We start from the raw sequence: 12,001 nt of genomic DNA, 5'->3' as shown, positions 1-12,001 counted from the left end.
GGCAAAAATACTAGGCCTTATTTTTAACCAAATGTTGCAATTGCAATTTAGATCAAAATACGTGTTGACTTTTGGAATCACGGAAATTGAATGATTATTATAATTCTATAGTTAGAATATAAATAGTGGGCACTTTGAATACAGTGTTTGACATGACAACGAATGAAAATGCCATGGATGAGTTGTGACAGGGTAGGAGCCAAAGTTATGTTCAGTGTTTCCTAGGGGATCCTATAATCTTTGGCTACATTAAATCTTTATTCATGCTTCACCTATTCCTCTGATTTAGAAGATACTGTTGCACAAACAACATGCTGAAGTAGTGGAGTAAACTATTTTTTATTTTTTTTTAAATGGACATTACACAGTGCATCAAATTTAACAAACCAAACATAAAATACCGTTACAGAAGGTAAAGTGAAAACCCTAACCGGTCCGTGCATAAATACTGGTATATAGTAAAATACGGTATACCACCCAGCCCTAATTGAGTGTAGTGTTTTATTGTTGAAATTGTGCATTTTTTTTCATTCTTGTTTTAATTTTAATGTAAATCGTTCTTCCTGTTGTGAAACATTTTTGGTACTCAGGGCACCATTGGGAATGAGACCCTGGTCTCAATTAGGCTACAAGGCACTAAATACTGAAAAAAATGTGGCAAAGTGTTAGGGACAAATTCAATACAACACATTACGGAGTACCACTCTCCATATTTTCAAGCATAGTGGTGGCTGCATCATGTTATGGGTATGCATGTGATCATTAAGGACTGGGGTGTTTTTCCAGGATAAAAAAAGAAAATGGAATGGCCCTAAACACATGCAAAATCCTACAGGAAATCCTGGTTCAGTCTGCTTGCCACCAGGCACTGGGGAGATTAATTCACTACTCAGTAGGTCAAGAACCTCAACACAAGGCTACATCTACACTGGAGTTGCTTACCAAGACAGTGAATGTTCCTGAGTGGCTGAGATACAGTTTGGACGTAAATCTACACCAAGACCTGAACATGGTTGTCTAGCAATGATCAACAACCAATTTGACAAAGCTTGAAGAATTTTAAAAATAATTAAAAAAAATGGGCAAATGTTGCACAATCCTGCTGTGGAAAGCTCTTAGTTACCCAGAAAGACTCAGCTGTAATTGCTACCAAAGGAGTTCTACCAAGTATTGACTCAGGGGGATGAATACTTGTGAGATATTTCTGTATTTCCTTTTCAGGCTGTAACAAAAAGACTGAAATAAGTCTAGGTGTATGAATACTTTGAGGGTGCTATATGCAGAAACATAATGTGATTTGTCATTATTTTTTCATTCAAAAAGATGAGATCTGTCAAAATACAGAGTACATCAATAAGTCATACATCAAATAGGCACACCACCAAATCAATGAATAGGCATAGTAAAAATGTACTCACGTCCTCATTCCAGTCCTCAGTACCCCACTCTTCCGTCGCACTCCTCCAGGCACCTATAGGAATGTAGAGGAAAAAAATACTGAGTAATAGGTTTCAAACCAACCAGGCATCAAACAAAAAAAAGGATGGAGGTTCAATCTTACAAGGGGCAGAGTCAAACTTGGGTTGGTAATTTGTTCCCTCTCCTCCTGCAGAGTACTCAATCCCTACAAAAAGCAGAAGTGAAAGGTGAGACATGTAAGTTTAGAGGGGTACACTGCGTACCGGGTTTGAGGCGTTAGCGAGTTGACCAAAGTTTAACTCGGGATAACCTGGACCATGAAAATAGCTCACCTTTAAGCAAAGTACATTTCTATGGCAATGAATCCTTCAGAACTAACCTGCTCCAGTGCAGACTAACTTCATTTATTTAGAATGAAGCGTGAGCTGCGAGTTGAGCAATGAAATCAGATTCCCTCCACTTGTTAAGAATTTGTCATCATCCCCTTCATTTGAGAAAGACATATTCAATATTTTATTACCCAAATGTAAAAATTGTTTTATTTTTTTTAAATAGCGTTAAAATAGTGTACCGGTACACGTATTCGTACCAAACAGTTTGATAAGGGGACTTTGGTTCAGCCTGTGAACCCAAATGAACACATAAAAAAGATATACCCCCTTTATAAGTCATAAGTGCACAATTGACACTTGACACTTGTGTCATGGTGCGTTCGTAACCAAGTGGAAATTTACCACATATGACATGAGAAAGAGCCACTTGAACAGCCCTCAAACTGATAATTACTAGTGGGAAACTAGGCTATCATCCACTTCTCCCACATGGTGACCTCTGAAGTCACCTAAGGAAATGGCCTCCAGAAGAGCAGTTTTGGCAGTTAATACAACAAAATATTTATAACAATCTATTAATGTCTTTTAACTAATTTGTTTACACATATAGCTGTACTTTTAGTTTATCGTTGACGCCAAATGGTTTCTCAACGAGTTCAAATCATATGAATGCATTCAACTTGTATTTACGACTTCACAACCATTTTGAAAGCTGAACATTGTGAATGGCCTGTAAATTTTCCCGCTGTACCAAAACGTGACCCTAAAACCGCATTTCATACAGAACCGTTACACCCCTATTAAAATACCACATTACACATTTAGTAATAATAGAACACACTTGAAACTTCACAGTAAAACTTGACTTAAATGATTTAAATCGATAGGAGTGGGGAAAAGGTGCTTCTGCATTGATAAGTACACCAAAGACTATGAACGAAAAGTCATAAAATAAAGACACTTCTAAAAGCCTATTTCACACCATAGCCAGAATGGTCTCAATTAAGAGTTTGGAGTTCAACTAGCCACATGCACGCCCATTACAAGCCTGCTAGAGTTAGCAGTCTGAGCTGGAATGTTAAGCTAACTTCCACCTAACCCTTTGGTAGGCCAGCTGGGTTTTCTACCATCTTGCCTACACCTATCTTTCTGATTATTTTAGGTCTACAAGAAGTGTAAAGGTTTTGTGTTTTTGGACTAGGCACTAGCTTGGTTTCTTAATGGTTCCTTCCTTTGGCTCTAGATAAACTAGATGGACTTTCCATCATCTTGCAGAGATATATGAAGGGTCTAGGCTGGGTGGTTTTTGAATGGGGCTGAGCAGTAGCTGGGCTCCTTACTGGGTCCTTCCTCTGGCTCCAGGTTTCCTGTGTTGTTCCAGGTGCTTCCCCCGCTGTAGCTCTCCTCTGTCTGGGTCGGCTCAGCGTAGTCCGCCGGGTTGAACGTTCTACAAAAGAGAAGAAGCCGTGGTTTTGAGCACAACCCCTTCCTATGAGTCTACCAACTGGAATATTTGACTGGGGTGAGATATACTGTAAAGGAGGAAGTAAGCAGCGAGATCGAGGAAGTGATTGAGGTGATCTGATGTGTAGGAGTTAGACAACATTCATCTGAGAAATCTCAGGATGACAGATTCAAAAATACTGGAGGACAACCAAGGAATGGGAATAATCCAGGCAGTGCCTTATTTTTCCTCAACTCTTTCTCTGGCACTGTGCGGTGGCAAAAAACATAACGTCTTTCAACGCATCATTTCACAGCAACGCTTCAGAGACAATTATAGAAAAGCACACATCCTTAAAATAACTATTCTCTTGCTTCTTTAAGGCTCAGGCACACAAGTTGTACAGTGCAGTACAACCTAGTGCAGTACAGTAGACGGACTTCAGTCATTTTCAGGATCTGACTGGAATTCAGACTATTCATGTTTGACTAGCTCCCGGTGAGAACCAACGATAACAGGAGTGCTGTAGATTGGCAGGGAGGGACTTTTGATTGAACCACTGGTCACGCCCATTTAACAGAATTGAAATACTGTATCCCTGACATAGAACTATTAGAATAAGCTACTACTGTAGATTGTATTTTAGTTTAGCATGTGTAAATTCCCCAGTGTAGAGATGTACAGATTCAATTCTGATACTGCTACAGTGCTATTTGGGTTATTAATTGGATTCGTCCTGCCCTTCTTGATTTATTGCATCCTCCCTACACATTGATATTTAACTGCATTGTTAAGATAAGCATTTCAACGCACCGCTATAACACCTGCCAAACTGTGTAAGCAACCAATAAACATTCATGTGATTTATGGGGCTTGGGTGAACAGGTTTACCCTCGATGTTCAATAGACAGCTGTCATTTAACCCCATATCGTGTTACCAGGGTGCACGACATTGGTTTCATCTGCCCTGATACCCTGTGTGTCTAGCTCCATCCTTCCCTCTCTCGTGGCATTTGGCAGAATGATCCCCCCAACAGATAGCAAGATTGACACACTGACACACCAGTGGCGGTGCACTCACCTCTCATCTCCTGAAAAATCATATCTGGGCCCCTTATCAATCTGGCTTTAGAGGAAAAACAACAGCAACGATTACAAGCAGCACAACGGGGACAGATGGGGATGCAGTGTGTGGTTTTAGACTTCATTATTTTACAGAGGAATGTAGGGAAATCACATGCATGGACAAGTCACTACACTCACACTTCTGCAACACACATCTGTCAACACTGCATTGTTGGGGCAGTGTCACTTTCTATAGGTGTAGTTGGTAGACTAAAAAAGGGGAAAACATGGCTGCCAAACAAACACTCAAACTGAAGACTGTGTTCCATAAGTAACAATAATTGCATTATGATCAGGAGAGGAAGCACAGTTAAAACCAACAGAACACACTCATGCAAACACAGGCGCCCAAAGGCCACAAGAGCAGCAGCGGAAGCAACACATCCTAAGAGGGACATGTTGGGGACAACGCAACACAAACTGCCTGGCTGTCAGTCTATGTAAGCCTATGGCGCTGGCTCACTCACGCTCCAGGTTAGTCACCATCAGAACAAGCCAAACTTGCGCACACATACACGCCGGCTGACTGGAGCCGTTCTGCCACAGCCAACGCATTGGCCCTCTCCTCTAACGTATCCCTATACACTGTAGAATAACATTAAAAGATAATTTCAACTTGTTAAAATGAAAGCACTGATGCAGTTGAAGTAGCCATTAAAACACAATTTTCGCATTTTATGATCAGTTAATCTTATGTTCCACAAACCAGGTGATTCAGACATAAAAATCACCATTAATTATGTCAAAGGGATGAAATGAACATGCAGGTTCATCTTTGAGGAAGCGTTTTAACCTGCTGCACCCCTAGGAAAGAGCCCACACTAGCAGCGCCCACTCACCTAAACCCCACAAAGCCTGGTCTTTGACAACCCTAGAAATAGTAGTCATCTCACTGGAGCTTAAATGCTAGCCCTGACACCTAGGAGGAATTATATAGCCAACTAAGTGTTAATTATAATTAAATACAAAGTGACATTCAAGATAGACATATGTCTAATGTAGAATGAATTTGATACTACTCATTATCAAAGCCTGTATAAAGGACCGTTTACAATCTCGTCACTGTGAGCCTCGTCAAAACAATCAAAAATATATTGTATATAAACATCTAGGGTGCTCAATGACCAGGATTGGGTAAGAGGCAATGCATACACAGACAGACAATACAAACACACAAACCGGTGCTCCATTCAACCCAAAAGGGAAAGACAAGGAACAAGAACACCATGTCAGAGACACCGAGAGCAGAACCCTATGTGCAACAGTCTCAATGCCCACCTGTTGAGTTACATGTATGGTGTGGGGTCTACCAATATCGGATTTGAATGCAAATCCCATATTCACAGACAAGTGTACAGAGGTGGTCATATTGAGTTACATAAGGGTTTATGTACAGCCCATTTCAACTTGATTTGGCCGATGTATATTCTTAAAATGGGCCAGGTCCTGCTCTCTGGTGACCATGGCAAAAGGGAACAGACATTTTTCTCTGTGAGCAGCACAGGTGTTCACTTACCCCATGCCCTGCGCAGAAAACCGTCCCCCTCGCCTGCCTCGCTCCCGTTCTCCCCCTAGAGGGACAGACAAGTTACACCATTGACCCAAAAATACTACAAAAAATAGAATGCATTGTCCCTTGAGGAACATTTGCCCTCTTGAATGCACATTAAAATGGTATTGAGCGCGCTACAGAGAACGCATGGCTCTATAATGCAACCATTCAGCCGCATTTTGCGACCCTTTGACTTGGCTGAGTGTAAAACATTTAATTTGTCTAATTGGTGCAAGCTTCACATTGAGTGCATATAGGACTCAAGTTTACTGTTAGATTGGTAATACATGGCTATTAGCAGTAGGTATTATATTTAGTGTTAGCAATCTAACATGTGTTTTGAGTTTCTACTTCCTCAGGTAGTTAAATTAGCCCATGTGATATTAGTACACAGATGTATGCAAAGCCAACAAGAAAAAGTGACAATTTTAGAGCTCTATTTTGACAGTAACCACCTAATTGTCAACCCAACATTTATGACAATCACTAGAATAGGGTGCACATCAAAATATCTTGATTCATGCATTCCTGACAAAATCATGGACTGGTGGCACCAACTGAAAAGGTTAGTAGCACCAGGGTAAAAGGTTCATCCGGAGCACTGGAATGCTATGACATCTGACACACTTAGGAGGGGGCATTAGCCTTAGTTTGTGTTGGGAACTTGTATCAGGAGTCCAACCAACAGCTCTTGCCAATGATCGAGGGACTTACCTCTTCCTCTGCCCCTCACCCTGTGGCCTCGCTCTGTGCCCCTGCCTGCTATCCCAGCAGCCTTTCCTCCATCCAGACCATTCTCCTGTACACGGACTGAGAGGAGATGGCGAGCGCATTAGAGGTAGGGAGGAAAAACAGACACGTGTGTGTGTGTGTGTGTGGAGTCAGAAATTACGTTTGAAGTTAGACATGTCTGTTAAGTCGCTACAATGGCAATTTTTCTTCCAGAAATCTAAGGAGAGAATGTTGGTAGCACACACTGTCCCCTCCATAACAAGGGCAGGAGCTACAAAGAGCCTATTTGTATGCCAGTGTCACGTCCCACGACCCTAAAGCAAAAGGCATGTGCTTTCTACTCACACTCTCGTCCCCTACTAGCCCCTCTACCCCTGCGTGGGGCTCCACCTCGACGACGTGCCACATCCCTCTCTGCTCCCCTCTCCCGGTTCTCCTTTCCTTCCTCTCCGGTCTCAGCATGGCCAGGCTCCTTCTGACCAGACACTCCTTTCTTCTTCCCCACCATCTCCCAAGAGTCCTGAGGAGAGGTGAGGTGACAGGGTTCAGTTTGATTATATTAGGGGAGAATCTTAACTTCCACTTAAAGTGGAATTTTCACTTTGGTATGCATTCATGTCAGTGGGAGACTAAGCGGAAGTTAGGATTCTCCCTGTAATGAGCTGGATGGGTAACTTGGTTTACTCCCTCCCTTTGCCAACAACTAAGCCCGGACACAAAGGCCAAACTCACAGTATCTGGGCTACCTTCCAGCAACACGTTGATGGCTCTGTTGACATCCCCGTTGCAGTCATGCAATGCAATCATAGACTCATCCTGGTCCTTGCCTGTGATGTCAATCAGCTGGACAGGGAAATGGATAAGAAACTTTGATGAGTATATTGCAACGTAGCCCTTCACCCACATAAGTGTTAAAAACAGCATATTTGGGCACTAATAAGCACTTGAAATTGGAACACAGTGGCTGTAAAGTAACATGATATAAAATGTCAGCTCAGTCTCTGCGCTTTATAGCACTGCATGGGTTGAGACTGACCCTTTTTAACACCTCCCACACACAAAACAAGAAGTTGCAAACATCCCTCCCACTAAAATGGACAACTATGGTACATTTGGCTGCCTGAGTAGCACAGCGGTCCAAGGCACAGCAGTGCTTGAAGCGTCACTACAGAGTCGGGTCTCCCCCCATGAGGCGATGTACAATTGGCCCAGCATCGTCCGGGTTAGGGGAGGGTTTGGCTGGCCGGCCGGCATGTTTTTGTCCCATCGCACTCCAGCGACTCCTTGTGGTGGGCTGGGTGCATGCAAGCTGACACGTCGCCAGTTGTATAGTGTTTCCTCCGACACATTGGTGCGGCTGGCTTCTGGGTTAAGTGAACATAGTGTAACAAAGCAGTGCGGCTTGGCAGGGTCGTGCTTCGGAGAATGCATGGCTCTCGACCTTCACCTCTCCTGAATCCGTACGGGAGCTGCAGCGATGGCACAAGACTAATTACCAATAGGAAATCACAAAATTGGGGGTACATTTGAGACTACGTATTTTGAAAGATGAGATGTTGAGGATTATAATAAATGTGACTGAAGTCATACAAGCAAGTCAAACACCTGTGAAAGCCTAAAACCCAAAGACTATTGTATAACTTAGTAAGTCATGCTGGCAATAGAACAACCCTTCAAATGATGCCCACCTGAACCAGATAGATGTTTTTTTTTAAATGGGCCATTTTTGGATTGTGTAAATAGTAAGTGTTGGCTGGGATGTAGGGTTGTCCCCCAAACAAAACTACAAGCGCATGCTCTAGTTTCAATGGCACAGCTAGGAGAGCTAAACATTTTTATATTTAGTCATAAGTGTTTTGTAATTACTTAGGAGAGGTGTATGGCCAACTTGAGACAGCAGTTAGTCCTCATTCAAACCATTGCAATTTTATTTGTCTTACGTTGCACTTAACCCACATTCTCCAGGAATAACCGTATGGGCGGCCAGCTCTAGGAAGAGTCTTGGTGGTTCCAAACTTCTTCCATTTAAGAATGATGTAGGCCACTGTGTTCTTGAAGTCCTTCAACGCTACAGAAATTATTTGGTACCTTTCCCCAGATCTGTGACTCGACACAATCCTGTACTCGGAGCTCAACGGACAATTCCTTCGACCTCATGGCTTGGTTTGTGCGCTGACATGCACTGTCAACTGTGGAACCTTACAGACAGGCGTGTGCCTTTCCAAATCATGTCCAAGCAATTGGCCACAGGTGGACTCCAATCAAGTTGTAGAAACAAGGATGATCAATGGAAACAGGATGCACCAAAGCTCAATTTCGAGTATCATAGCTAAGGGTCTGAATACATCTCAAAAAACCCGTTTTCACTTTGTCAATATGGGGTATTGTGTGTAGACTGAAGACATTCTGTATTTAATTAATTTTAGAATAAGCATGTAACATCAAATGTGAAAATTCAAGTGGTCAGAATACTTCCAGAATGGAATGTATGCTTTTCATATTTATTCAGTGAGAAACGTTTCAATTTAGCCCTATCCAATTCCCACAAGTGTAAAGGGTTATGGAATATTTTTGACAATTCTACTTTAAGCTCTAGCTACCAGACCAGAGAAAGTGTCAAGAGAGGCTAAGACACTTCTAGATCTCTGTGAATTTACACTAATGTAACGGTTCTCCCTTCAGGCAGCAAAAAGGGTCTTAAAGGGCACTGGGATGCCATGTTCGCTCTCACCTGCTTAACTTTTTCTTCAAAATCAGCATCATTGTGGTCCGAAATCATCTGCGCGAGTCGGATCTGCTCAGCAGTGGCCTGTGTAGAGAAGGGTGGAACAACTTCTGAGTGACCACAAATAGCCTTTAAAAAAAAAAAAGTGTCTGTCGTCTCAATTATTATTTTTTAAAAATTTAACTAGGCAAGTCAGTCAAGAACAAATTATTATTTACAATGACAGCCTACCAGGGAACAGCGGGTTAACTGCCTTGTTCAGGGGCAGAAAGACAGCTTTTTACCTTGTCAGCACGAAGACTCGATCAAGCAACAAGTACTTTTTTTAACACATGTTTTCCTAATGACAATCAAATCAGCATTGAAAAAAAAAGGCAAGTATACGTTTGTTCCACCTGAGCAAGTCTGACCACAAGTCAGAGACCACTATGATGACATACCAAATAGGGTTGAAGGATCGCGGTAAAAGAGCAGGAATAAGCGGTCTTCCAATGGTGCGACTGCTGTCGGCATGCAAAGATTATTCAACTTAAATAAACGCTTGGAGTTAAGGATGTCAGCAGTGTAGTCCACGGTGATACGGAAATCACTTATTGATATCTACATAGCGCAATGATGTGAATCACACTGCTGCACTCTCCTTCAGCTATTTGCACCTTATGGATTGTGGTCGTTGTGGATGGCTGTTTACAAATCTAATTGTGTATTTCAACCCAATAATGGAGTTTAAGCTGCCTATCAATCATTGTTTTTGAAACCAGTGGACAGCCAGTGAAAAATGCACTATTGCAACAGCTGCATAGTGAGAATCTGAGCCTATGGAATTAAAGTGAGGCCTTTATTGTTGAATCTAATTCATGGTGATGTGAAAAATCCTTCGGCCTAACGGACACATGCTCAAACTTTCACACTATTGATAGACAAAGGGGCAATCTGTAGTTAATACATCAATTTTTGGACTTAAAACACACTACCATTCTAAAGTAGACACTGCATTTACGGTAAACGCTGAATGTTGATTCAATCAGAATTGGCAATCTAACGATTCAGTGTCATAAAATTCCACAGGTGGGTGATTCAGACAACATAAAATTGTCCAGAACTCAAGTGCCTTCCACTAGCGCTGAACAGCTGACTACTCACTTGCAGCCGGCTACTTTTTTCACTTAAATTAACTAGGCAATAATTTTCAATGCACTAATCAGAAAAGTCTGCAGAGCCCTCTCCTGCTAGAATGAACGATATGCATCTTCTAGTGATCTACTGATATGACAGGTGCCGCCCTGTCAGTCACAAAGAGAGCGATGACAGGGAAGCCATGCTGGTTTGACAGTCTGCCGTCTGTTCTGCCTCCCGGTACCCGTGGCTGGTTGTAGTCGAATTTCTTTACACAGAGGTGGGGGAGAGCATGATGCTTCATCAGCAAGTAAAATGTCAAGGCTTTACAGTGCAACAATTGTACTGTAATATGTACTGTACATATGTACCTAAAAATAGATGTGCGAACTGAAAAAATTGCGGGTTATGATTTGTAGCTACATTACATGACCAAAGGTATGTGGACACCTGCTCATTCCAAAATCATGGGCATTAATATAGAGTTGGTCCTCCCTATGCTGCTATAACAGCCTGTACTCTTCTGGGAAGGCGTTCCACTAAATGTTGGATCATTGCTGCGGGGACTTGCTTCCATTCAGCCACAAGAGCATTAGTGAGGTGAGGCACTGATGTTGGGCGATTAGTCATGGCTCATTAGGCATTCCAATTCATCCCAAAAGGTGTTCGATGAGGTTGAGGTCAGGGCTCTGTGCAGGCCAGTCAAGTTCTACACCAATCTCGACAAACCATTTCTGTATGGACCTCGCTTTGTGCACAGAGGTAATGTCATGCTGAAACAGGAAAGGGCCTTCCCTAAACTGCACAGAATTGTCTAGAATGTCATTGTATGCTTTAGCATTAATATTTCCCTTCACTGGGCCCAAACCATGAAACAGCCCCAAACATTTATTCCTCCTCCACCAAACGTTACAGTTGACACTATCCAGTCGGGCATCCACCAAACTCTGATTCATCCGTCAGACAGCCAGAGGGTGAAGCATAATTCATCACTCCAGAGAACACGTTTCCACTGATCCAGAGACCAATGGCGGCGAGCTTAACACCACTCCAGCCAACGCTTGGCATTGCGCACGGTGATTTTAGGCATGAGTGCGGCTGCTCATGAAAACCCACTTCATGAAGCTCCCGACGAACAGTTATCGTGTCAACGTTGCTTCCAGAGGCAGTTTGGAACTGGAAGCGAGTGTTGCAACCAAGAACCGATATTTTTTACGCGCTACATGCTTAAGCACTCATAGTTATGTGAGCTTGTGTGGCAGCCTACCAAGCTGCGGCTGAGCCTTGTTGCTCCTGACGTTTCCACTTCAAAATAACAGCACTTACAGTTGAGTGGGGCTCTAGCAGGGCATACATTTGATGAACTCACTTGTTGGAAAGATACGTAATATGACGGTACCACATTGAAAGTCACAGTTCTTCCATGTTGTCTATGAGGATTGCATGGCTGTGTGCTTGATTTTATACACATGGCAGCAACAGGTGTGGCTGAAACAGAAGAATCCAAATTTTGAAGGGGTGTCCACATACTTTTGTAAATAGTGTAGCAACATGAG

General features: G+C 42.5%; 1 protein-coding gene across 12 annotated transcripts in view; it reads right to left on the bottom strand.

Annotated features, from left to right (window-relative positions):
* LOC139392443 (ubiquitin associated protein 2-like) overlaps positions 1-12,001 on the bottom strand; it is a 49,719-nt gene that overhangs the window by 26,618 nt on the left and 11,100 nt on the right. For 9 of the 12 annotated variants that reach the window (XM_071140422.1, XM_071140431.1, XM_071140430.1 and 6 more), the window contains exons 3-11: positions 9,336-9,413; positions 7,337-7,447; positions 6,950-7,124; positions 6,587-6,682; positions 5,837-5,891; positions 4,277-4,321; positions 3,092-3,198; positions 1,562-1,624; positions 1,419-1,471 (exon numbers count right to left, since the gene is read on the bottom strand). In XM_071140422.1, coding sequence (XP_070996523.1) covers positions 1,419-1,471; positions 1,562-1,624; positions 3,092-3,198; positions 4,277-4,321; positions 5,837-5,891; positions 6,587-6,682; positions 6,950-7,124; positions 7,337-7,447; positions 9,336-9,413 — 783 coding nt within the window. The remainder of the gene's footprint in view (positions 1-1,418; positions 1,472-1,561; positions 1,625-3,091; positions 3,199-4,276; positions 4,322-5,836; positions 5,892-6,586; positions 6,683-6,949; positions 7,125-7,336; positions 7,448-9,335; positions 9,414-12,001) is intronic. The other 3 variants (XM_071140432.1, XM_071140427.1, XM_071140433.1) reach the window with 1 other exon arrangement.

The sequence above is a fragment of the Oncorhynchus clarkii genome, chromosome 32 (assembly GCF_045791955.1).
Source record: "Oncorhynchus clarkii lewisi isolate Uvic-CL-2024 chromosome 32, UVic_Ocla_1.0, whole genome shotgun sequence".
Lineage (NCBI taxonomy): Eukaryota > Metazoa > Chordata > Actinopteri > Salmoniformes > Salmonidae > Oncorhynchus > Oncorhynchus clarkii.
This window is presented reverse-complemented; position numbering and strand designations above follow the sequence as displayed.